Source organism: Sycon ciliatum, chromosome 8 (assembly GCF_964019385.1).
Source record: "Sycon ciliatum chromosome 8, ocSycCili1.1, whole genome shotgun sequence".
NCBI lineage: Eukaryota > Metazoa > Porifera > Calcarea > Leucosolenida > Sycettidae > Sycon > Sycon ciliatum.
Window position 1 is genome coordinate 17,516,254 of NC_088650.1, and position 26,012 is coordinate 17,542,265.

A 26,012-nucleotide genomic window follows, 5' to 3' on the forward strand; every position below is an offset into this window, starting at 1 on the left:
TCGTTATACCCGAAGTCTCATTATATGTGTCACAGTTTGATGGGACTTTGCTCTGGGCATGAAAATTATGTCGTTATTCGCGAATTGTCGTTATATCCGCAGTCGTTATTAGCCAAGTTGACTGTATGTACTAATGCACCTCGACTGCCAATCTCCTGTATTTGGAAGCACAGTCGGTACGGCATAGGCTTAGTGGATGGCCATGTAGCCTGAATATGCCATGTGTGTCATGTTTGTCAATGAGTGGTATATGTTGTAGGTGCTGACTATGCTGCTCATTGAATGTTGCATGTCGTGCATGCAAGATCAGCGCAGTGAACCCATCAGTATCTTTATCACAATAGCACAGCAAGATCAAGACATTGGCATCACCGCCAAAGAAAAACAGCATTATGCATGTATAAGCATCGGTATCATCAAGACACCAGCAGCGAAAGATCACCAGGATCCAAGCTTACCTCGTGAGCAGTGATGTCTGCCTCAACAAGCTGGTGTTTCTTCAGCAGGTTCTGCACGCTGGGTAGATCCTTGCCAAAGTCTTCTGACTTGAGAAGTGCTTCCATCTACAAGTGAGATCAAGATCAAAAGAGAAGCATATTAATTAGGGTACATATGTACTGTGATGCGCGCACATCAGTTGATAAGAATTCTGCCACACGTCAGTGATCCCCTTCATTTCTATGCACCTTGTTCATGCCATTGGTACAGGACACCAAAATATGAACGCATAGACCATCATTCAATTGATAACATTACAAGAGGCATGTGTAGATCATAACAGCTGCAGAACGTGAAATTTGTTTCCAACTGTGCACCCACAGAATGCTCGGCAAGTCGAAAAGTATGACATATTCAGCCTTTGTAATACCAATACACGAGTCTACACACAAATACATGCATTCACACCCAAAACGTTGTACCTCTCCAAGCCAGAAGAGAACGTCCTTGACACCAGTGTTGAACTGCTGCTGCTGATTGGCTTCCTTCAGCTTCTGGCTCTTATCAGCTGACTTCGACAACAGTGTATTCCATTGGTCTTCAAGGAGAGCCACTCGATCTTTAACAGCTTCCTCCTGTCCAACACACTGGTGGTTGTCCAGAATACCTAAAGAAAGAAAAAAAGGTATTACATTTCATTCTATCCACTTAGCACATGCTAACTTAGCGCCAAACTGAATTCCATTGTCTTCTTTGATCCAGTATACTAGTGGTGATTAGGTGCCATCGAAGCCCAATGCAAGCTAACCAATGTACATCGACCCCCGCAAAGGTAGGAGTTTGGCCTATAACCAAGAACAGGGAGTGGTTACAACCCAGTTGCTAGTACTCACTCTTTCCCATGTTGATCGCTCCGAAGATGCGGTCCTCGTTGGCGGAGACCTCAGCTTCAAACGCCTGGTGCTTTTGAAGCTTGCCCTACGAACACATGCAACAACACCACATATTGCAATACATCATTAATTTTTGATTTGTGAGACAGAATGACAAACCCTAACTTACCAGTAAGCAAATTTCCAACCAAGACATTTCCCTTAGTCATCTCAACATGTAGAAGCAGCTATTCAATCTACAAGGGGAGGCTGATCTTCATACCTGAAGGTTGGTGGGGTCGTGGTAGGACTCGTCGGAAGCCGTCTGCAGCTTCTCTCCGATCCAGGCTTCTGCCTCATCGGCATCCCTGGTGAACTGTTGAAGCGACTGGGATTCACCCAGCTTGCTTCTCCGTGCCACCAGCGCCGCCTTCAGCTTGGACCACCTGAGCACATTTCAATCATGCACAATGCAATGCTCAGCACAGTCTTCTCTCCCCATAATCAATATACAATATTCAGTCAACATGGCATGCTAGGTGTCTGTACACACACATACACATGGCAGATAAGAAACCACCCAGGACTAGTTGCCCTTCAAACTTTCATGCCTTTGGCAATCTCCCGGCAACTGGTGACAAGAGAAAAGAAAGAGGACTCCTATACGCATGGCATCAGCAGGGGGAAGCAACTAAACAGAGAATTATAGTGATTATTGACAATTGGCTTCACAGAATGTTTTTTCACGCAGGAGTGTGCGCTATAAAGATGGTGATCAGTATTTGTTCGAATACGCATAAACTCTCATCCCAATCAATATGGCAATCTCTAGCAGAGCTTTATGGTTTTGCCTTACCTTGCGAGTACAGCAGCTCTGCGTTCAGCCACGGCAGCAGCATCGTAGTGCCTTGTCTGGATCAGCTGATTGGCAAATTCCTGTAGTGAGGCAATCTTCTCCTCCTAAACGTCAGAAAGCAAATGTCACACAATGACACTTTACAATGTCTGAACTGAAAATGGATGTGTGCAGCAACAATGGTCCGAGTTTGAGCCTAACTGCTTTCATCCACCTGTGCGGGACACCTTTCTAGGCTATATTCTATTATTACTTGCGCCTTTTAAAGCTTTGACTTCAGCGGCAGCAACACTGCCTACTAGTCTTCACATGAGTAAGATGTATACTGAAGAGAGGAGAACCAAGTCCAGCGCAATGAACTGAATAACATGAGGAATGGATGGATTCCAACAGTACTACACTAAGGTGCAGGACAACACAGCCTCTATGAAGTAGAACAGACCATGCTTCCAATGCCATACCTGGGTAATAAGAGACTTGTCAAAGTCTTCGTGCCGCTTGATCAGGGCTTCGACGCCATCGAGAGATGCGCCGACGTCTTCCTTGGCCAGCCAATTCTCACGCTGCTGCATCCACAACTCGGCTTGCTCTGAGTCACGGTTGAAAAGCTAAATGCAATATAACACAGGTAAAAACCAAAATCAGGTTATAGCTACAGTCATCCCGGGGCAGCAAGGGTCCAGTACACCGGCCCTCGTATACATATAGATTTGAAAATGCTAGCCAAGCAATGGAACTCTCTGAATGCTCAACCAATTTACAGAATTCAGATGTCTGTATATGTAGTTATAAATGACCAAATGAAGGACAGAAATCATGATTGCATAGGTAATGATTAATGCATCCACATGCAGGATTATACCTGTAGATCAAGACACTGGTCAAGGCGTTGTTTCCTGGCCTGCCACGCTCTGCAGAACAGGCAGGGACAAGGGAAGCAAGTCAGTATCATATTAAAACTTCATCACGAGAGAAGACGTCACATGCCTCTATCAATAATAATGTCTGCCATGCCCATATTATCCACCACTTTCTGTGGAAAAGTGATGCTTATCCAAGAATCCAACTCATTGCAACGGTATCCAACCTGTCTCACTTTTCAAGAGCCTCTTTCTCAGCAAGGGCAGTATCAATCTTCTCCTTGATTTCCGGTGTGGCATAGTGACCAGCTGTAGTTAGCTGCTGGCCAAAGACTTGGAATGCCTGGAACTGTGCCTTGTGTGCATCAATCTCGGACCGGTGTTCCTGCAGGAGAAAGGCAATGGAGTAAATCAGGATCTTGTAGCAACACTTGCTAATAGCTTTCAGACAAATAGTACTGGTAATATTGTTATCAAGCATTGTGGTACGACCCACTGTCCAGCTACCTAACTTTATGCATTAGCTGTTTAATGTATGAATACTATCTATATGTACCTGATGTCTTTCCAGCAGTGCTTCTGCTCCACCAACATCCTTGGCAAGTTCATCGGATGACACCAGTGCAGTAATGCTGTTCGTCCATGCCATGAGATCTCTGAAGGACAAACACACAATGATAGTTGAGAGATGGTAACCGATCCTCAAGTCCTGAATCACACCATGCCAAAACAGGCAGGCACACAGACAATAGAATCTAACTTATTGTGCTGGACTCATCCAGGATGTTACAAAAGGGCCAATAATTATGAGCCTCTGTTGCAATGCTCTCTGCTCACCTGAAATCGTTCAAGAATCTCTGTAGATCATGTGAGTCCAGGAGCTTAGTCTTCCTTGCTGCAGACTAAACAACCCAGTAGAAAAGAAGCAAATCTTCATCAGGTTGGAAAGAACTAGATGTGCACGGGTAGCACGGGTACCCATGCTACCCGTGAGGACCTCGAGTAGACGGGTACAGAATAGAACCTGAAAACCCGAAGTCGCAGATGACATCATGTACAGTGCACGTGTACAAATTCATGTAATACTCCACATGTCTATCCAGTGAAGGGGTGCATTGTGGTGTTACCATGGTAACATTACCCAACCGGGTACCTGTGCTACCCGTGGAAAACTACCCGAACCTGATACCCGAAGAAAATGCCACCTGACTCAGGCCTAGAAAGAACGGGTACACATCTACGTTGAATGAATGACAAGGACAATTCTGCAGACCAACAGCAAACAGTTCTCTGAAGAGAATAAATAAACGGCGAGGCGACAGTCGTTTCAAGATTGCAATCAGCAGTACCAGCTGGATCGACAATTTCCGAATTTTTTATTGAATAACGAACAGAAAGATGACGTCATTCTTCCGTTCGTTATTCAATAAGACATTCGTGAAACATCGATCCAGCTGGTACTGCTGATTGCAATTTGAAGAGAATACGTCAAGCGAATAAAATCAAAATGTGCAGTGTATGTGCATAGATGCAGGAAAGTCCAATGACCATCATCAGGTACCTGTGCCTTCAAGCTGCTCCAAGCATCAGCAATCTCCGTCTGCTTGGCTTGAATGGCTCCGGAGGACATTGGGAATGCGGTCATCAGACGACCAGAGTCATCCGTAAGCTGCTTGACCTACATAGTACAAAGCAACCAGGCACAAGGGGAACAGCTAGTCAGTACCAAGCAAGTCATATTGAGAGATACAGTTTGAAATGCAGTGTATGGCAAAACAGAAACTATTTCAGCACCGAGGAGCACTAAACGGCATCAAAACAAGCACAGGAATGTGTATGTGGAAGGTAGAGTTTTGACCCCGATGTATCCTGTCAATACCCAATTGCAGATACACAGGTATTCTCAGCTGTCCTTACCTTGTCTTCCAGTGCAGCCAGGTCACGTTCCAGTCCCTCGTGCTTGCGCTGCAGAGCCTGCACGCCCGCCAGATCACGACCAAAGTCGTCCGACGACAGTGCCATGCCCTTCTCGTTGATCCAACTCTTTGTCTCATCGGCATCACTGCACATGTTGAATTACCCACAGATATACAGCGTGAACAAAATTCAGTGCACAGTGGCCAGTAGCCGAATAGTTTCGTTCCAGACATGCAATAATAACTTGCCAGCAGAAAGTCCAAGGCATGGCACGTACAAGTCAAATAATGCCTGTGAAATAGCTAAAAGACTAAATGAGCCGCAATCAGCGAAAACGACCCTTAGAGGTTTCGTGATTTTTTCGAGAAAAAGGTCGATTTGTGACGTTCTACGATTTTTTGGATCGCGCTGCGAACAGCAGTTCTTCTTGAACTCCTTGCTTGAAGTAGTTTATTTTGAAGAAGTGGTGTCGAGTGGCGACTCGAGTGTCCCTTGATCTTGTTGCGATGGCTGCGGACGCCAGAGCTGTTCGCAGAGCACACACGGCAGTCATTGTGTACAGCTAGCTCGAGCCTGGTGGGGAGTGGATGCCGAAGTAGCCGCTGAAGTTCAGAGTGAGGATGAGACAGAAGTTCTTTGGTTCCGACGTCGATGTCGACAGCGAGGCGGAATCGCAGCCGTCATCTCCTGCTGCGATGCGGCTCAAGGTGGCCGATGACTTGCCAGAGTCGGAAGATGAGGAGTCGACACCTGAGACAAATTCTGAGTCTGGGGCTAGTGACGGCAGCGACGTCGTGTCTTCAGCTGTGGAGGATGAAATGAAAGACGAGATTGCGGAACGACTCCACGCAGGGTGCAACTGTGAATATGTCGATCATTTCTCCGCAATCATCAGCCATTCTTTGTCATTATAGCTGCTTACTGCACTATTTCAAAGGTATTCAAGCTGCCCACCCACCTTTGAATGCTGAATATTCATTGTACGCATACATCGTATACATACATTGCACCAATTTGGAGTACATCTTGTATATTGATGTATACACCCGTTTTGAATCGGAATATAGAACTTTTTCTTGGCTGAGGTCCTTTAGTAGATGTGTTTCAACAAATTTCTAACCCAAAAGGAATTTTGAAAATGGTGACCCTAAGGGCTGTTTTCGCTGGTTGAGGCCCAAATATCAAAATATATCAAGTGTTCTACACTTAGCTACAACTGACCGGTTAAATCTCTGGATTTCATGGGATCCGTCGAGATTCTGCTTTCGGCGTTCACTGAGTCTCATCAACGTCTCCCATCGCTTGTTCAATCTCTGCACCATGACACGGAACAGCATGGATAGCCACATGACATATCATTAAATTTTTACATGTACAAAGGAGTAAGTTTTGGTGATTGTCGGCAAAGTGCTCTATGCACAAAGCGCGGAGCTTTTCATCATACATGTATACAGGTTGAAAAGCGGTCCTCACAACATCCACCACCCTTGGTAACTGGCAGACCATCTATACGAAGTGATTGGGTGCATATTACCATTCATATAGAGAACAAAATGTTTGCTCGAGTCTCCTCTGGTTAGAGCATGCCGAAGCACTTCATATTGAGTACGCGCATCCAGAGTCACATATGAGATGAGAACTGCAGTTATTCATGCATACTCAATGCCAGTAACAAGTGTTAGGCTAAAGGCTAAACAACAATTCTATGCAAGATACCCTTCAGATCATCACAACGGCTTACATCTGCAATCGCCTGGATGTCATCGGCATCGGAATGGCCTTCTTCAATCAGCTGCTTGGCCAGTCGATTAACAGCGTGGACACGAGACTCATTAGCAGCGAGATCCTTCTGGAAGTCATCGAACTTCTTGATCAGTACCTCGACATGTTCCAGATCCTTACCCAGCTCATCAGAACTCGCAACAGCCTCCTGTTTATTCAAAACACAACACACATGCACCGCAGTGATGAGACTCAGCAACTGGCTATTGCCCCAGGTGAGATAAGATTCATCTAGAAACATCACCGTGCACTACAGGTCATTGCAGTGGGAGACAAGATCGAGCGAAAGATTATATTCAATTATGGTCCCATCACCTCTCCGATGTCTAGGCACACTTGCACCAGTACACCAAAATTTGTGCCAGCGCAAAACTCCAAGTTAAAACAGACTTTCGCCCCTCCCATCTCTACAGCTTGAGCAAGCTCTACCTGTTGGAGAACGAGCACTGCTTGGAGAGTGGGGCATTCGGCTTAGCTGTCTCCTCATTACCTTATCGCTGATCCAGGATTCCAGTTCGTTAGCTTCGCGGCTCAGCATGTGTCGCTTTGTAGACTCCTGCAGTTTGTGCAGACGTTTCTTGGCTAGATCAATCAGCTCGGCATACCTGCAAAGAGGCAATCAAAGCGAACAAGACAAGCATTAGAGCAGTCTCAGCATAGACACGCTACATCACCCAACAAGTTGCATGATTTCTTTCTTTCTTTTTAGTTGCATAATTCTAGAGGTGGGCATATTCTTGTACAAGTCAGGGCAAGGACCCGATTTCTCCTCGAGTCAGGCGTGTACATGTACTTATTTGTTATGGATTTATGCATGGCGGTGGTACAGTCCCCAGCTTGGCAGAACAGTGACATGAAACAGCCAGGTTGCACTCAACACCTATTACATACTGCATGGACAACTTCTCCTTCATGCTCACAGAACATCAAGCCATCATCACTACGTCCCCTACTTCAGAACTTACTTTGCATCGATGACAGATTGTCTATTCGCAACAGAGTCTTCATCTGACTGTGCCGAAGAGCCACTTTGTCCGGCACCCTGGTCCATTTTCTTGACATAGGCTGCAGGTACAAAGCCTTGCTGTCCACTGGGACTTTCCACTTTCCACCAATCCTGAAAAACAGTCACGAGGAGATCAACATGAAGCAACACCCATCCATAAATTGTGTGGCATGGTGATTCGATGTGGTGTAGTCAACTTCATATACAAACAGAGGAAGTACACACACACACACACACACACACACACACACACACACACACACACACATACATACCCCAAACGTCCACGCGCACACGCACCCCCCCCCCCCCCACACACACAACGGAAATGCACTTCAGCTATCTGACGTATTGAGTGCTGATGATGTGACATACCTTGTTGCTGGCATTGAGCAAGGTCAAGACGTCGCCCTTTTTCATCGGCAAGTCACGGGGCGTCTTGGCGACGTAGTCGAACATGGCCATGACGCATTCCTTGCCCTGCTCCTCGGCCTGGGGACGGCTTAGTGCCTAACACACAAAACACAGAAGAGGCATAGATTTTGACATCCGGCTGATACTGTCTCAGGCACCTTGGAGCTAGCCTTATACATAGCGATAACAGTACCAAATAGTAACAGCATAACAGTTCCAATATAGGATGGCTAGTGCACACAAAACATGATTTAGAAAAAGAAAAGGACCAAGGAACTACAAGTTACGCTATAGCGTCCACCAACACCGCCAGTTGCTTGACAACCAGCTCGTGCGATGTGGGGTTAGTGGACATTATAGCGTAACTTGTAGTTCCTTGGTCCTTTCCTTTTCTATAAATGTGTACTTGTCTCTCCATCCGAGTCCAATCAAGACCTAACACAATACTCTATGAGCAAGAATATACTTGTGTGTACACCACCAACACGTCCAACTCTCCATCCATGTCCACAACTCCTGCCATGATATAAGTGTTTCGACAGCCGATGTGATAGACTTACTTGGCACTGTGTGCTCTGATCCTGCAGTTGGGAGATGCTGTTGTTGTAGGCATCCAGGTCTGAGATGATCACCTCATGCTTCTTGAGCATAGCCTGGAAATGTACGCACGTAGAGAAGAGGAAAGAAATATGTCGCTGCTAAGCCACTACATCACACTTACAGCAGCTTGGAAGAGATACACCGTGTCAAAGTGCAAAGACCTTCATTGCTTGCACACATACGGAACGGAGTTCTCGCCAATTTTGCAGGTACTTCATGAAACGCTACCCTTTCCGCAGAGACAATGAACCCCATACTAAACTGACCTGGGCACTATCTTCGTCCTTGCCGTAATCAGTGCTGGCCACGAGGGGCTCCTTCTCACGCATCCATGACTCGGCCTCGTTGGCATCAGCAAAGTACTGTTGTTCTTGCAGAGACTCTTCCAGGTCCGTCTTCCGTGTTCGTGCCTTATCCTACAGCACAAGAAGCATAGAGATAATGTAAGTGGCTGGGTAAACAAAATGATATATTTTCTTTGGACTACCCTACACCTTGCACTGCCAAAATTACCCCATGTCCATGTAACAGGGCAATGGGACATATGCATAAATTTCCCGCCATTAGGTTTTACGGGGCAAGTCCACTACAACCGTACACACCTTGATACCAGCTCTGCATAAAAGGTCAAGAACTTTGTGAGGTCCTACTCATAAATGTACTAGAACGGGTTGTACCTGCCAAGTATGGGGTAACTTGCCCCGCAAAAAGGGGACGGCCATCTTAGATGCATACCTCCCATTCACGAGCATGTGAGTGTGAAGATATCACAGTGTGTGCCCTACCACTACACTACGTTGAGACTACATCAGGTTAGCCTTGTGCACCACATGAAGTACTATCTACCATAGCTGTACCTTCAGATTGTCCCAGTCAGCCAGGAGTTTTTCCACCTTGCCTTGTATCTCCTTGCTGGCAAAGTGATCTAAACACAGACACACAGCAGTTGTCAGTCAGACCATTATTAGCAGGGAATTCTCCGGAGCATAAGCCGCACTTTAAACGTCAGTTACTGTATTCACCCAAATATTGGTGCGGCTTGTATACGATGGTCAAATGAACGATATACATGTATGTCTGTATTTGTGACAAAACAATCTGGGTGCAGCATATCCTCCAGTGCGGCTTACATGTAAAATACGGTACACCATCACCTCCAAATAACTAGTACAGCATGCTTGACCAAGAAAGATTTCAATAAACCAGTGGAATAGAAGAACGCAGAAAGTGTACTGACGAATAAGGGCATCTACAATAGCTTCAAAATCCAATTCAGACAGGCTGCCACTGACTTGCCTTTGCAAAATTTCAGAAGCAATAGAGATAGGAATGTGCCTTACCGGTGTCCTGCATAGCTCGACCTTCACTGCACACGGTCTGAATGCGATTTTCATGCCCACTCAACTCAGCCTGATGCAAGCAGAGACAACGACAACACAGGGGTAAAGTTCAGCAAAAACACAATGCACCTTCGACCAGGCTTACTAGAGCCACGCAAGTGGAATACAGCGAAACTGTAGAGAGATAGGAACACACACATTAAAACAGGCCTACCTGCAAGGCCTGGTGCTTCTTCAGAAGGTTCTGCACGCCGGTCAAGTCCTTGCCTGTGTGTTGTCAGAGAAGAAGCAAAGTAGAACATGGGAAATGAGAAAAATACATAATTATAACACCAGCACCAGCATAGAAACTAAAGGTCTGCGACAGCACAAATGAACATAACGAAGAGAGCAAGATGCATTTAAGTCATGCTGCACCTACAGTTACTGACGATTTACTTGGTAGTGAACACCCAGACATGTTACCATAATTATTAGACCCCGAAACAGATTTGTTAGGTACCGGCTACTGTGATCTTTAACTCATTTTAAGCTATCAACACCCACCTCTGTTCGTGGAGCATGCAATCGGCTCTTTCTCTCTGATCCACGTCTCTTCGTCTTCAATATCACGGAAGAACTGGTGCAGTCGCAGAGAATCATCTAGTACGGCATGCCTCTTAGCCATTGGGCTCTGCACCAATCAGAATAATGAGAAGTGATGATAAATTATAAAAATCAGTTGGTCGATGGAGTTAACGCGAAGGAGATCATCGCATAGTTATGCTTTGTATGGAGTTGCAAACCAGTGCTAGCTCATTCGGAACAGGAAACGGTATGAGTGTGTTGAGATTGAGTTGTAAACCAGTGCCTGTGCCATTTTTTGGCACTGAATACAAAGCATCCTAAATGTTGACAAACTCGCCTAAGTTCTGTAGTTTCAGATAAATGAGTGTGAGTGTTTCATACCAGTGTTTCAAAGCGACAATAGCAGAACAAAATCTCGGTAGAACAGTGAACCAAGTGCAACAAGAACTCCAGTACAGCTAATCTTACCATAGCTATGTACATGTACTAGATGTTAATGCCATGTCACTTGTGCTTGTCCACAAACCGTATCTACTTCATTGAACATCACATACCTGAAGGGCTGCATAGCGAGCCGTCAAAGCGTCACGCTTGGCCTTGATTGCATCAGCATCAAAATGATTGTCTGCAATGAACTTCTCGGCCTGCTGATCAACTGCATCAATGCGATCCTACAGATGGAAGCAAGACAGTATACAAAGACACTAGTTGCAAGAACGCCGTTAAATAATTCTCAGGCCTTACACAGTTAAAAAAAGAAACTATTCCTTTCGTAGATAAACATGCCCACTCCATCAGAAACGTTTAATAGTAGAATGTACAGAAAAACAAGGGCAATCAAGGCTTGTTTACTGCTACTTAAAGTTTCATGCTTCGTGCAATCATCAGGCAACAGTAGTGGATGCACATGTACAAACCTTGTGAGCTTGTATGTCGGACTCCAGCAGAACATGCTTCTTCTGCAGCTTCTGCACGCTGGTCAAATCCTGCAGATGACACCAGAACCAGACAATGGAAGATCGTGTTGATTCCCGAACAATGCATACTTGTGCATGCATATGGAGCGTGGCCCACCAAGGGAGTTCGCATTCATGACATTGTATGTGACAAGAACCTGGTGACGGTTTGAATAATTCCATGGAAAGACCATTATTTCTAAAGCATATTGTCCTTCCAAGTACTGATATGTAATCCACCAAACGCATTGCCTATATGGAACACATTGTTTATACCACATTGTCTTTAGATATTGGTACCAATACCACCATCAAAGAAACTGGAGTCAAGAACACAACGCTACTTACTCGTCCAAGATCCTCCGATGCCAGTTGCTGCTCAACTTCATCCAACCATAGCTCAACATCCTCCACTCCTCTGCAAGATGCATTGATCACAGAAGGAAATCAACATTTGCGTCAATTAGGCTCCAGATTCTAGCACCGATATGCAGTTACACCTCCCTTCAAAAATGTTCTGGACAGTTGAAATGCCTACCTGTTGTATAGTTGTTGCTGGTTCGCTTCCTTCAGCTTTTGACCTGCACAGACACAGATGTAAACCGCCAGGGTGAGAGATCATACTTCCACACCCATATCTACACTTCTACATTCAGTAAATGATTGACCGGCTGTAGTTTCAGGTAAAGCAAAACCTACTGGAAAGCGAATCCAGGGCTCTTGATAACAGTTCTATTTCCCTACATCTACATGTACAAACTAACAGAATATGATTTCTCTCTTTGCCTCATGCAAGATATGAAAGTGGCATCTGTGTGTGTGTGTTTGCGTGTGTGTGCCTGCGTGTGTGTGCATGTGTTCTGTGTGTATGTGTGTGTGTGTGCGCACGTATGTGCGTGCGTGTGTGTGCGTGCAAGTGTGTGTGTACACATACACCCTATCTAACCTTACCCTTGTCTCCAGAAGCATCAGAGAGTAGTTTCCAGAGACCAGAGAGTTCTTCTAGCCGCTCCCTGAAAAAACAATGAATGAACAGGAACAAAACCATAGTGCTTTGAATGTTCATGATCTTCCCGGTACTAATTGCGGCTACGTTCAGGCAGTAGAATCAATGGGAAGAGGCAATTATTCACAGGTTTACAAGTCTCAGTATACAGAACTTGGCTCTTACTGGATTTGATCGGTTGCATAGTGGTCGTTGGAGATAAGGCCCTGACCACAGTTGTTCACGTTGTCGATGCGGCCACGGTTGGCGTCAAGCTCGGCCTCGAATGCCTGGTGTTTCTGCAATTTTCCTTGAAGATTGGACGGATCCTGGTGGACAGGAGGAAAGAAGGAAGCAAAGTAAGCACTACTGCTCAGCGCCATGGAAGCATTTGTAACGCCAATTGAGCAAGAAACATCAAGAACAAACTCCACAATCACGCCTGAACAAACATCTGATGTACCACGCTACCAAGGAAAGCAATTCTGGGAATTTTCGGAGCTGCAAGCCAATCGTAGTGTCGTCGCACGTGAGAAAAAAAGGACAACAGTGCCTGTGAAGTTCTTCACCAAAGCTTAAAGCTTATTTCACTGGATACCGAAATGAGATACAAAATTCCAAACACTCAAGCACACAATTACTGAAAACTGGTAATCTTCTACCGACTCACCTTATAGTTTTCATCCTGCGCTGTCTTTAGCTTCTCGTTGATCCATGCCTTGGCCTCGTCTGCGTCACGCTCAAACTGCTGGAGCTGCAGTGAGGCTTCCAGGCGCTGGCGACGAAGCTTGCACTTATTTCTGAGCTCCTCTCGTCTCGCAAGGAGCTAGGCGTGTACATATAGGTAAGGAAACAACAAATAGTTCAGGCGCCATAATACTTTATACAATATACCAAATATGGAACCGGTGATTACAAAAATAAAACAGAACAGATATTTCTGTTTGCTCCAGCTGCCAGTACCAGTCTGAACCATAAGCATGTCTTTCAGCTGAAACCGGATAGTCCGTGTATTGCATTCAGATGATTATTACTATAGTGCCTACACACTGGTGTTCCCCTAGCACATGCCTCCTTATAGCTCACCGCCTGTTGTTGCTTAGCAATGTCTGCCGACGCATAGTGCTCGCCGCCGACCAGTCTAGTAGCCGACTCGTCGAGAGCCTTGATCTTCTCCTCTTGGGCAGCAAGGGATGTCTCAAAGTCCTCGTGCTTCTTGATTAGGGCCTCTACACCATTCAGTGTGTCACCCACATCTTCATTGGCAAGGAATACCTGAGGAAAAATGTACAGAGAAACATCGGCAATCCCATTATAACATGGTAGAGAGGACGTATTTGGAAAGTTCAAAGCTCTTCATGGTCATAATAGTGCCTTGTGATTCTATCGGAGCAAGTGCTTCAAAAACACCTGTCAGTCTGAATCTCATTTTTGGAATCTTTGCCATGGTATTGTCAAGAAGTTTAAACCCCATGTAAGATTTAGCTTGATGTTGGTGATTTGAGAGAGGAAAGATGGCTTACCGCAAAAGCCACTTCGGCGTTATTTCAGAGTATGTATCAATCTTATTAGGTGGAAGTTCTATTTGTGCACTACTTTGCCGCACTGTTGCTTTGTAGCTCCCCTTCTTCATTATTATATGGGTCTTCCTTCTCATCAATACGTGTTTCTTCCGCGATAGTGAGTGCACACTACATTGCACTGCATATCATGGCCAATCCCTATATACTAGCACTACCCTGGTGCTGTATCAAGCGTAGTACTAGTGCTTGACGAACTGGAATGCAAGACCCGCTAAATTCACTTCATCACTTTACGGATAATGGCCAAAAAGGGATTCATGTTATGTGCGGTAAATCCATATCCCAGTTCCAGCTGTGAAACGGTTCTCGTCAGATTTTGAATGTGAAATTTGCCTGGTGGTGCCCCTAGACCTTTTGATTACGCCGAGGTGACAATCTGATCTTCTCAAATTTGGCGCATAGCAGGTTTTGAATTCCAGCTCTTCACGTGTACTCTTGCATTGACGTAAGAAACGGCTCTTTCCCTTAAGCTGGAAGTAACCATTTGCTGTACTTTGGTGTGCCCTTCACGGTGCGCTCACCTCTTGCTTGCCCATCCAGGCGTTCATCTGCTCCGTGTCACGCATGAACACCTGCAGGTCCATGCACTGGCAGAACTCCTTCTGGCGCTGGTCCCACAGTTCCAGCAGTGATTGCTGTTCCTCGCCCAGAGAGGCCAGCTGCATGAACACAAGGCACAACAAGACAGTTTCTCCTCATAAATTGGCCATAAAAGTAAAATTGAAAAGGCCAGCTTGGATCTGTATGTGGAGCGATCAATACCAGAGAATCAATGTGATCAATGAGCAATTGTAGTGCAGAAATCCTGAGGGCAGAAGAGAAAAAGAGGAAAAAGTGTGCTGTGACCAGGATTCGAACCTGGGTTACTACGGCCACAACGTAGGGTCCTAACCACTAGACGATCACAGCTTGCTATGAGAGCACACATTTGTGAGTGAGCATGCGTGTATCCTTGTGCTGCTTGGGGAGTAGCTTTGAACGTTTTTTTCTGGGAATACAAACCCTCTTCGTGTTTAGTAGTAGTATTTATTATTTTACTAGGGCAATCCCCACAGACTGCGAGTCTTTTTACAGGGTACCCTAGGTAAGTGCGTGAAATAGAGCTGAATTAAGAAAGCCGTAAGTGCGTGAAATAGAGTAAAGAAGTGTTTGGACTGTAAACAAATACAGTACTGGAGGAATGCAATGGACTTCTCCCTCAGGGTTCCTTTGTGACCCCTGCTCCCTTGTCCACTCCGATCTCTATGATTCTACTTCCAGGTAGGAGGAAGTCAACGGATGGTTTACTTCAGAGACCGTGTTGACAAAGGTGTTGCACAGGACTTACCTTTTCTCTGATCTCATCGTTAGCATAATGCTGCGCAGCGACAAGGGACTGACCAAATTGGTTGGTCGACCGGAAGATATCCTCGCGAGCATCGATTTCTCCCTGAGCAACATAACCAGGAAACAAACACGTCTTGAAGACTACAAACACTTCACTGTCCTACAGTAGTCACATGTTTCACCCTCATCGGTACTCTCCACTGGACTACACACCATATCTGTACGTCATGGACATGTTCAACACACATCACTAATTTGGTCATTATCCATATTGTACAACCAGTGAAGCATCGACCGAGGACTATGGATATAGTCATTGTACAAGCACTGCTCTGAGAGGGTGCATGAATGTCTACCTTTCGTTCTTGGTGACGTTCTAGAAGAGCCTCAGCGCCGGGAACATCCTTGGCGAGCTCATCAGACGACACAAGGTTCTTCATGTCGCCACTCCACGACACAAGATCACTGTTATCAACATAGCAAGAGAACACCACACAACAACAGGACATCATAAGCTCTGCATCAAACCATGTAGTCAGAGGATGACAAATAGACATCTCTACCATCTGAAGTCAAATTAGGTGACTGAGATCGAGTGTGTATATCATCATGACCCCCACCTCCAACTCAACAACTCTTCAATACATGTACTCGATCAAGAATAGAGTATGTCACCCAAGGCGTAGTTCAACTGAGGACCACAAGGGCAAGTGACCGCCACCCAGCCCGTGTTTCACGGCCAGCATGCCCTATCCCAGCTCTATCCACCTACCGATAACTGGCCAGGAATCGCTGCAACTGTAAGGAATCAGCCAGCTTGCTTTTACGCGTAGCAGCCTGGAAAGGAGGAAGGAGGAAAACAAAGGAGAGGGCTAATACACATCGCTGTTACAGAAGCAATAGAATGTTCAAACAGTTGCGAGGGATAAATCTTTACATCTTCAACTGCCATGACCCGGTAGAGATGAATGTTTTCCAGGCAGCAGTAGCCTTGAAATGCTCCACATGACCTTCCCCCCAGCTGGCTCATGATGCTCTCAGATAATCCCTTACCTTTTGTCTGAGACCTTCCCAGTTGCCAACAATCTCTGCTTGCTTGGCTGCGACTTGATCGGCACTCTCAGTGTAACGCTTCTGCAAACGGGTGGCTTCACCGCCGAGGGCACCAACCTAAACAGAACAGAGAATCATAAATCAGGCACAAAGGAGATCCTGTATGCACTGGTGGACATGGTGTGACCTATAATCTGGTGGGTATTTGCCTGCTACAATTTAGAAACACACGCTTCCGCCATTGTTGCAACAGCTGGAGCGCGTTGCGAGATGTTCATTGTGTTTGATAATCTGCATTAAAGTTTACCTTGTCCTCCAAAGCGGCCAAGTCTCGTTCCAAGCCATCTTGCTTTCGCTGGAGGGCCTGGACACTGGCCAGGTCGCGACCAAAGTCGTCCGACGACAGGATGGCGCTCTTCTCATTCATCCAGCTGGTGGTCTCGTTAGCGTCCCTAAAGGAAAGTCACAACAGCAGTACATTGAATGATCAACATGAGAATGGTCCGCATAACATAGCAACGCTTTACACCAAAAGAGTATGGCTAAAAGATGCCCATTCTCTTCACTGTCTCAAGTATCAATATGGAAAGACTAGTTGAAATTCCATACTGCATCATTTGCAGGAGGATTCATGACTCAAGATGCTACCCACCTGTAGAATTTCTGGATCTCATGCTCGGCCGCTAGCTTAGCATTCCGGTCATTGGACAGTTGCTTGAGGTTGTCCCAAGACGAATCCAGCTCCTAATCGAGGAACGTGGCAAGACCAAACAGGGGAACAGAACAGGGTAAGCTTTGTTTGATGACATGTTGTGGGTAAGAACAGGTGATGGGTACAGAAGGCCATCGGACATTCAAAGCAAAGTATTCCCTGAAATACAGTATCCATTTCATAGCAGTGGATTAAAGGGGAACTACACCCAAAAATCAAAACTTCATGGTCCGTAGAGTTTTGGACGCTGAGTCGAATGGTGAAGGTCCCACTTCGATCCGACCAAGCGTTCTTGAGATATATCAGTTTGCAATTGTCCTTTTCGGGTCCGTGCCGTGACGTCACAAACCCGTGACGTCATTGAGACTTGGTGATCCTTTGGCCAGATCCAGAAACACTGGGATTTCGCATCTTCTTTCTGTTTGTCCATGGAAGAAGAGGGTGTTTGTGTCATCATGGCTTCTGGCTGTGTTGTTGGCTACTATAATCTTACTGGTAACCCCCCTGGGATGAACCTGCACCAATTTCTGAAGGATTGTGCTTGGCACAGGCCGAGCAGTGCACCATAGCAGCTATCAAGCGACATAATTATTTGCTTGACAATTTAGGGACTACAATGTAAATCCTTCGCGTGTGTTCCAGCCATTTCAGAGGAGGATTTTCAGGAGGAATATTATGGCACTCATCCGATGCGGACGCTGGTGGATGAAACTGTGGTGCGTCCTTTTTCGCACGCCACACTGTGAAGTGTCAGTCGAAAAGCGGAGGTGAGTGCAATATTTCAAAAACACTAGCTACTGTATGTAGTTCTTTCTTTTCCAAAGCATTTGTAGAATTGTTTTGGACTACACTGATCACTACTTCTGAAGTACGAAATGTGAAGCTTTCCGAAACCGGCCTGATGAGGTGGACGGCAGTAGATCTCCTGTTTCCCTAGGCTATACTGCGTGCGATCGATGAACCTGTCTGCGATTGCTGTTCTTGATTTTACAGGAAGAAGATCAAGAGCGGCTGTACCATCGGTCGCAGTGACTCACTGTTGAGCTACGACCACTGCCACCGCCCCAAGGTTATAGGAAGGACTGTTTGCAGCGCCTCTAGCTGGCATGTTTTTTCCTGTATGAACACACAGTATGTACTGCTGATAAGCTACATCACGCAATGACCCGCAGTTCAAGGAGAGAAGATAGTCCACATACCGGCAACGGTGTACACCTATTCGGGAACTCGTTGGGTTTTCTCAATATGGATGCAGATGAGAGCCAGACATTATTATTATTATTGTGTGTATGCGTGCAAGCGCGTGAGTGTGTGTGTGCGCGCGCGCACGCACGCGCGTGAGTGTGCGCGCACGAGCGTGAGTGTGCGTGCGCGCGCCCGTGCGCGCACGTGAGTGTGTTTGCGCGCACGCGCGTGAGAGACAGACATTATTATTATTGTGTGTGTGGGTGCACGCGCGTGAGTGTGTGTGTGCGCGCGCACGCGCATGACACTGAGTGTGTGTGCGCGCGCATGCGCGTGAGTGTGTGTGTGCGCGCGCACATGCATGTGCTTTTGTGTAATGTAATAACATTCCAAATATATTCACGTCATCTATTCTGTGTTCTGTGTTCTCCTTTATGTCATTCTCTCCCCATTTGCGGGAGGGACATGGAATGACAAGTAGTAGATGCATTGCCGTTAGTGATCCTGAGGGATGTGTGGGTATGCAACCAAGTGCATGAGTGCGCGCATGTGTGCGTGCACGAGCATGTGCACAGGCACTTGTATGCTTATGCACTCGTGCGCGCACGCGCTTGTGAAATTGCGTGTATGCGGGCGTGAGCATGTGTGACTACTATACTATGTGCCCACCAAGGTGAGCACATGTGCGTGCGTGTGTGTGGGGCGCAGGCGGATATGTCCACACATTTTAGAATGATAATCAAGGACAGAGCTGTTCCGGTAATGCAGTCATGAGACACCACAGTAGGGCAAAACGCACTTAATATGCTACTGTGCTGCTGCTGCTGCTAGAGTGCACAGCGTAATTGTTGGTACACAGCTACGTGAAATACAAGAGAACGTCTCAGCATTCTGTAAAGACTAAGTGATAATGCAAAAGGTGAGAATGTATTTCGCCACAATACGAATTGAGTGCAGTCCACTTATGTGAGATAAAGCACAAGTGAACCGATACACATTGCACGACTTGCACGGAGATAATGCTAGCCATGTTACGCAGCAAACTCCATGTACAGGAGTACGAGTGAGGAGACTATTGATCTGAGTACTGTGCGAATACAAAATTTCACACAATTTACGATATGAAGAGAACCATTCGATTTGTGAGCATTACTTTACGACTATACTGTGAAAACACTTACGGATTGTCAGGGTTGTCTGAGCTGCTTTGGCTGCCGCTTCATTTCGAAATAGCCCAGCCAACCGGTTGCCAGATGTTGCTGATGGAGAGCGACTTCTCCAATTGCAGTAATTTCTGCTTCATCCACATTTACAGCCCGATTGGAAGCCACCGCTTGCGCTGCCATATCCTTTCCTGAAAATTTCGGCTCATGCCCGAAGCCAAACATTTTCAGCTCAGGCTCTGAGCTTTCAAGCTCGTCTGATACGTCGGAATCGCTCATGGTGAGGACGTCTTTGTCAGAACTATTCCTTTCACATAAAATACCTGTACTTCTGAGCTTGGCCCAGGCAAGCAAGTCTCAATGACGTAGAAGGGCGTGTTGGGGGTGTGTCGCGGCCGCATGACGTCATGGCGCGTCCCCCGAAAGTACAATTTAAACCGAAGATATCTCAGGAACGCTTGGTCGGATCGAAGTGGGACCTTCACCATTCGACTCAGCGTCCAAAACTCTACGGACCATGAAGTTTTGATTTTTGGGTGTAGTTCCCCTTTAAGGATGCATCACGATCATATAGTCACAAACCTGGGAGCGTTCTTTGATCAAGTCCAGGTCAGGATGATTCTCAGCTTCCAGAGACTCAGCAAGTTGCCGAACTGCCAGCAGACGAGCTTCATTTGCTGCAAGGTCCTGCGAGCAGTCAACAATAGAAAGATGTGATACAGAAAAGCAGGATCACAGCATGGTTAGCGTTCACATCATTCTCTTTTTGTCGCGCACATTCCTGAAAAAGACAAAGTGTTATAGACTGGTTTTAGTAAGATATTCATAAAATGTAATCGTATTGGTAGAGTTCTTACTAGTATATCAGGACACGTATATGCATGATAAAACACAGGGAAAGCGTTTGTAATAGAGCAGAAATTTCACTCTAGATGCCACTGCTTTGCCCACAGGTTTTACCTTCTGGAAGTCATCAAACTTCTTCTGAAGCACTTCAACGTGCTCTAGATCCTTTCCGAATTCATCAGATGCAGCAATCGGCTCCTGAAAAAGCCAGAAACAAAGCAGAAGCCAATAATGAATGTAACATTCAGCAACAATTCTGTTCGGAATTAATATTTCTAGGAATGGAGGGGGGGGGGGGTGAACATGTATATTGCAAACAAAGTACAAATTCATGGGCATGTACAAAGGAAGAGATTACAACTAAAATGAAAAATTAGGGCTCCAGCATGCTCTATCAACCAACCTTGTCTGCGATCCATGATGCAACCTCGTCCACCTCTCGCAGGAAGTGCACTCTCTTCTGGGCATCGCGGAGCTTTCGCCCTCTTTCAGCAAGCTTGTCTAGCAGTAGCTGCCACAGCTGAGCAATGCTGTCCAAGCGTTTCTGAAAATTAGATTAGAGAACAGATGCGATGTTTCAGTAATGAAATAATGGCTTCTACCCATGCCATCCGAAATGCTCAAACTTAACAAGCATGCAGATAAGAATTTACATTACGCCATCCGTGAAACATCCTTGAGGATATTGTTTTCGTAACCGAGTGTGGCAATTTGGGAGGCAGGGGTCAAGTGCAGTGAGTGGACATCATCAATAAATTTATATAGATATTCTTTCGATGTAGTGTGAAAAGTGATCGACACAATGGTCAGCTTTCTGCTCGTTACAGATAGGGATATGAGGAGAAATTACAAATTCTGCTTTCACCAAATCAGTATTCACTTGCATCCCTTCTATCATATCATTAAAATAGTGCTTCTCCCTCCCATATCACACATGGAAAGGTATGTTCACGTGTGATGCAAACTTCAAATAGCCCACAGGAAACTTAGTGCTTTACCACGTCAGCATGCCAGCTTGGGACAATATGTACCAAGGAAGCCAGTCACTAACTCGTTAGGGTCATTAAAAAAAGAAGATACCAATCTCGCTCTCATGCCCTACCTTGATATCGTCGGATGCAAAATGGCTTTGATCAATCATGGACATTCCACTGCTGTTCAGTGCATCAATGGTATTGGTGTGCGCAGTCACTTCAGCCTCAAATGCAGCATGCTTCTGGAGCTTACCCTAAGCACACATTACACATTACATACAGCACAAGCACACACACACACACACACACACACACACACACACACACACACACACACTACTACTACTACTATGTACAACTGCCACAAAATGGCCACGTCGCTCCCAGAAGCGGGAGACAACAGCGAGAAAAAAGAAACAAGGAGAATAATTGAGGTGAAAGGGGACCGTTCTACACATAGCTAGTGTTTCTGTCTTCGGTGGCGGGTGAGGTCCTGCGGGCGGGAGAATCGTTCGTTACATATGCTGCATTGAATGGGCAGATTAGTCCTCTGGTCCTTTCGCAGTCGTTTGCCTCGAGTACAATTATGGCGGACACACACACACACACACACACACACACACACACACACACACACACAAACACAAAGATATGAAAGCTCAACCCTTTGCTGGCAAGACCACTTTATTCCCGTAGCTATGCAGAAGACGTTACTTCATTAACGTCTGGCGCTAGCCAGGGTCCACACAGCTTTAATTTCATGTTCGTTTGTTTGTTTGTTTGTGTCACGCCTGGCACTATCCCGTATCTGTCCCGTACCATACCATGAAGAGAATGAGTATGTATAGTAGCATTATGTATAGCATTAAAGTGGTCAGCACCAAGAAATGAGAGACTGTAGAGGCCTGGCATATATGTATGCGAAGTGTATCGGGGGAATGCATGCAGGGCGATAGCGCAGTAACGTCTGGCGCTAGGCAGGGTCCACAAAAACTTCCTCCGTTAAGTCGGATTGCAGACTTCTGAAAGAATGCATGGTCAATCAGCATTCGAGTCTGGGCTTTGCACAGTTTGAACAAGAACCTGAATTCAGAATCATTTGATTGCGCCGTGCTATCGGAGCAGCTGCTTGTTTCTTTCGCTCAGGGCCCTACGCTATGCTTTGTTGCCTAGCTCATCATCCATGTTATTCGAACAGATTGAAACTTTTGCAATACAATGATGTAGCCGATCAGTTCGTTGTGGTATGGTTGGGCATTGTAGCCGTCATGGTCGACGTAAAACACTATAAGACCGCAACGAAGTTGGGGCCAAAGAGAAAGTTCCATCAGTTCTAATAACATGCATGATGAGCTAGGCAAAAATGCATAGCGTAGGGCCCTGAGCTTCCAAGCTCTCTCGCATGAAATCCATCACGTTTAGAGGAGTTCCAACAACTCCCAACTTATGCACATTTTGCATGACCTTCATCTTGACCTACTGCATTGCTTTGTGGCACCTTTGCCAATGCTCTCAAAATGATGAAGCAATCGCATAACCTATACTCACCACATACATGTGCCTGTGCACGCACGCATTCGTGTGTCTTTGTGTGTCCTTCTTTGTGTTCGTGTGTGTGTGTGTCCCATTCGAGTGCACGTGCCACAGGAAGTTCCGACTACGTCACCATCTAGTGCGCCATCAGAAGTGCTGCTCCTCCAACTCTTCCACCCCTCTCCCCTGACAGGGAGCATGTAACCTAGCAATGGAACGTGTATCAACGTCAAGATGTGTGTGTGTGTGTGTGTGTGTGTGTGTGTGTGTGTGTGTTTGTGTGTGTGTCAAAGCATAGCCCGAGACTGGCAAACAAATGTACAGCAAGTTGGAAAGGCCACTGCAAGTTGAAGATGTCTTCCGGACACATGTCTCTATGTGCATGCTTCAAGCAACTACTCCATTGATGTCATGGTTGCGCACGAAGACACAGCGTTCCCTCCAGCTACCTTTTGGTGGAAGGTCTGCTTTAAACTTCCTGACTCCAACCAGCACATTAGCACGTAACGTCTTTGAACATAATGACCGAACAGACTGCTTTGCGCTCCCTAGGCCCTGTGCTTAGAAATTGATATGCTTTCAATATTCGAGGTGGTCACCAACAGAAACCGCTTGGGACTTGTGGGTCTACAGAGAGCAAATCTCTCACACAAATGTAATGCGCACGTCTGTGCGTGTGTGCAAGTGTGTATGTGCGTGTGTGCCCCAAAACGACAGTTCACTGATTAGAACTGCATGCACTAGTGCCAGCAATGTTCCATGTCCAGTGTCTGCTCTAGGATTGTAGGACAGCCAGGTACACGTGTACCTGGCGCAACCATTTCAACCGGGTTGGAGCCGGGTACACATGTACCTGGCGCTGTCTCACCAGCCGAGTCACATGCTTTAACTGGTTGGTTGGTTTATTTTAATTCGGACAATAAACGGGAACTAGGCCCAATGATATAAAGGCGAATGGCTAAGCCGCATTTAGAAAAAGAGAGGACAGGAATTAGAAAATTACGAAAGAAGAAGAAGTATCTGACACATACAAGCCATGTAGTTAGTCCTTTCAAAGTTCGAAAGTGTAAAGTACCAACCGGGTCACAGGTGACCCGGTACTATCTTTTCAACCGGGTGCAAGCGCCGCCCAACCGGGTGGATTACCCGGCTCACCCGGCGCTGGAGCAGACACTGATGTCACACGAGCACTCTGTGGCATTTGAAGAGAGGGAAGCCACATCGAATTCATGTTCCAATTATCTTCTTGTCCTAAGCGATTCCCCAGCCCATCGATGAGCACATCGCTTCAACTGAATGTCACGCATACGGTTTGACTCCGTGCGCTTGCAGGACTCTATCAATGGTTTGAGGTTTCGAGCTGCTGCCCTACTGACTTCTGTGTAGGGCGCGACGCATGGTACAGTCGACTGGGTTCGCCTCTTCTGGCTGCCGCCCCTTTCCACTGCCAAAAGCCAGTGAACCATACATCCCTGGTCTGGGGCTGCACGCTCAACCCTCTTTAGGCTCTTACCTGCAAGTTTGTGGTGTCCTTGTAAGCCTCGTCGGACGCCGTCTGAAGTTTCTCGCTAATCCAGCCTTCCAACTCATCGGCATCGCGGCGAAATTGCTGCAGGCGCAGCGCATCTTGCAATTTTCCTCTTCGCTGCTCGGCAGCCGCTTTGAATTTCTGATACCTCGCCAAGACCTGATCTCGCCGGGCCTGAATATCCTCGGCGGTCTCCAGGCTTCTACCCTGTGTCTCGGCCATGGCCGAGGTGTTGCAGAGGACTCACAGAACACTCCTCGTTTTCAAACACGTCTACTGAACGAGAGAGGGAGCGAAAGAGAAAAGTTCGACGGCGGTTGTTACGCGTCCAGGCTGTCGAACAAGTGTGTCTGTTCACCCCACTGATTTTTGCCTCTGATCGACTCGCTGTACAGTCATGTACATGTACTCGGCAGGGCAGTTCGTAGTGTAGTCTCGACGGTCTACCACAGAGTTGTTGTCTATGCCACAAAGCTTGTTGACGGTTCCAAGGACAGGTGGTGAACTGACTCGGTGACTGTTGCCTGTTGCAGTGTTGGTGAAGCTGGTCGGTGAAACGCTACTGCCGAGTAGATCTACTGCGTACTGGTTGGCATTTACCTTGATTATCATGATTATAGAAATGACTTATTTGTTACCACGCACTAGTCAACGCTGCGACTCTACAATCCACTAAGTATGTCACATCTTAGTAGATCTACAACACTCAACAGTCGAGCTTTCACCGAATCTGCGACAGAGCTGCCTCGCGTTCGCGGACAACTAACTGTTACTTCGCTTTACTTGTCTTGTGCTGTTTTGAATGCTGTCGTGATTTCATCATTTTCGATGGAGCAAAAGACTACCGGTACGCGGTACCATGGGTACTGCGGTAGTGCTTTTTTGTAGTGTCATGTCGTAGTGATGGAATGACCATGCATGACCATGATGACTGATATTATTTTTAGTGTGTGAAAGCATCTGCATAGCAGTGTGCATGTGCTGGACTCGTGATTGAAACGCATGCGCAACCAATACGGCAATAGACAACACTCAATCGGATCGGACTTGGGAAGTCCGAGGTATGCAGGAGGGAGAAGTTTTTAGTTACTTGAATCTGGAGTCGCGAAGCCGTTGTGTGGGTCTGAGTGACAGGTCGCATGCAGGCTTGAACAAGTTGAAGTACATACAAGCAACACTGCCATCTGCATTCTTCTCAGACTTCAGTCCCCTTTCCATTGCCTGTCCTGGCATATTCCTGAGAGTGAGACATCTGACATGGTGATTGATTGATGGGTGTGTCCAGTAGCACTGTCCCGTAGTGGCAGTGGGGTAAGAACTGGGTGCCATCACCAGGGCCTGGACCCCTATGTCTATGAACTATGACTTGCCGTTAGCCTTAGCCTTAGGTAGAGCTGAAGGAAGAATGTACGCAACGATTGTTTACACAGGCCGGGGGCCCATAGCAATGGTAAGCAGATGACTTGGAAAACAAGTAACCTGCTGGGCTAGGATTTCAATAAGCAGGTGCATGTAC

The 26,012-nt window shown here is 46.4% G+C and overlaps 1 protein-coding gene and 1 non-coding gene across 2 annotated transcripts in view; both read right to left on the minus strand.

Moving 5' to 3' along the window:
* The window catches only part of LOC135823938 (spectrin alpha chain, non-erythrocytic 1-like), a 62,644-nt gene that overhangs the window by 10,542 nt on the left and 26,090 nt on the right, over positions 1 to 26,012 (minus strand). The window contains exons 31-72 of the mRNA XM_065336816.1: positions 21,564 to 21,689; positions 20,865 to 21,005; positions 20,576 to 20,659; positions 20,198 to 20,302; positions 17,208 to 17,299; positions 16,863 to 17,007; positions 16,556 to 16,672; positions 16,275 to 16,339; positions 15,859 to 15,967; positions 15,504 to 15,605; positions 14,698 to 14,835; positions 13,680 to 13,868; positions 13,264 to 13,419; positions 12,780 to 12,922; positions 12,560 to 12,621; positions 12,147 to 12,189; positions 11,957 to 12,026; positions 11,570 to 11,638; positions 11,207 to 11,323; positions 10,632 to 10,758; positions 10,300 to 10,352; positions 10,086 to 10,155; positions 9,603 to 9,670; positions 9,012 to 9,161; positions 8,706 to 8,798; positions 8,107 to 8,241; positions 7,691 to 7,842; positions 7,216 to 7,330; positions 6,685 to 6,873; positions 6,165 to 6,256; positions 4,944 to 5,088; positions 4,588 to 4,704; positions 3,864 to 3,928; positions 3,583 to 3,682; positions 3,263 to 3,411; positions 3,029 to 3,077; positions 2,628 to 2,774; positions 2,167 to 2,270; positions 1,594 to 1,756; positions 1,332 to 1,416; positions 921 to 1,105; positions 459 to 563 (exon numbers count right to left, since the gene is read on the minus strand). Of these exons, the coding sequence (XP_065192888.1) occupies positions 459 to 563; positions 921 to 1,105; positions 1,332 to 1,416; positions 1,594 to 1,756; positions 2,167 to 2,270; positions 2,628 to 2,774; positions 3,029 to 3,077; positions 3,263 to 3,411; positions 3,583 to 3,682; positions 3,864 to 3,928; positions 4,588 to 4,704; positions 4,944 to 5,088; positions 6,165 to 6,256; positions 6,685 to 6,873; positions 7,216 to 7,330; positions 7,691 to 7,842; positions 8,107 to 8,241; positions 8,706 to 8,798; positions 9,012 to 9,161; positions 9,603 to 9,670; positions 10,086 to 10,155; positions 10,300 to 10,352; positions 10,632 to 10,758; positions 11,207 to 11,323; positions 11,570 to 11,638; positions 11,957 to 12,026; positions 12,147 to 12,189; positions 12,560 to 12,621; positions 12,780 to 12,922; positions 13,264 to 13,419; positions 13,680 to 13,868; positions 14,698 to 14,835; positions 15,504 to 15,605; positions 15,859 to 15,967; positions 16,275 to 16,339; positions 16,556 to 16,672; positions 16,863 to 17,007; positions 17,208 to 17,299; positions 20,198 to 20,302; positions 20,576 to 20,659; positions 20,865 to 21,005; positions 21,564 to 21,689 (4,731 nt within the window). The remainder of the gene's footprint in view (positions 1 to 458; positions 564 to 920; positions 1,106 to 1,331; positions 1,417 to 1,593; positions 1,757 to 2,166; positions 2,271 to 2,627; positions 2,775 to 3,028; positions 3,078 to 3,262; positions 3,412 to 3,582; positions 3,683 to 3,863; positions 3,929 to 4,587; positions 4,705 to 4,943; positions 5,089 to 6,164; positions 6,257 to 6,684; positions 6,874 to 7,215; positions 7,331 to 7,690; positions 7,843 to 8,106; positions 8,242 to 8,705; positions 8,799 to 9,011; positions 9,162 to 9,602; positions 9,671 to 10,085; positions 10,156 to 10,299; positions 10,353 to 10,631; positions 10,759 to 11,206; positions 11,324 to 11,569; positions 11,639 to 11,956; positions 12,027 to 12,146; positions 12,190 to 12,559; positions 12,622 to 12,779; positions 12,923 to 13,263; positions 13,420 to 13,679; positions 13,869 to 14,697; positions 14,836 to 15,503; positions 15,606 to 15,858; positions 15,968 to 16,274; positions 16,340 to 16,555; positions 16,673 to 16,862; positions 17,008 to 17,207; positions 17,300 to 20,197; positions 20,303 to 20,575; positions 20,660 to 20,864; positions 21,006 to 21,563; positions 21,690 to 26,012) is intronic.
* Trnah-gug (transfer RNA histidin (anticodon GUG)) lies at positions 15,014 to 15,085 on the minus strand. The gene has a single exon. It is a non-coding gene; the product is annotated as a tRNA-His (tRNA).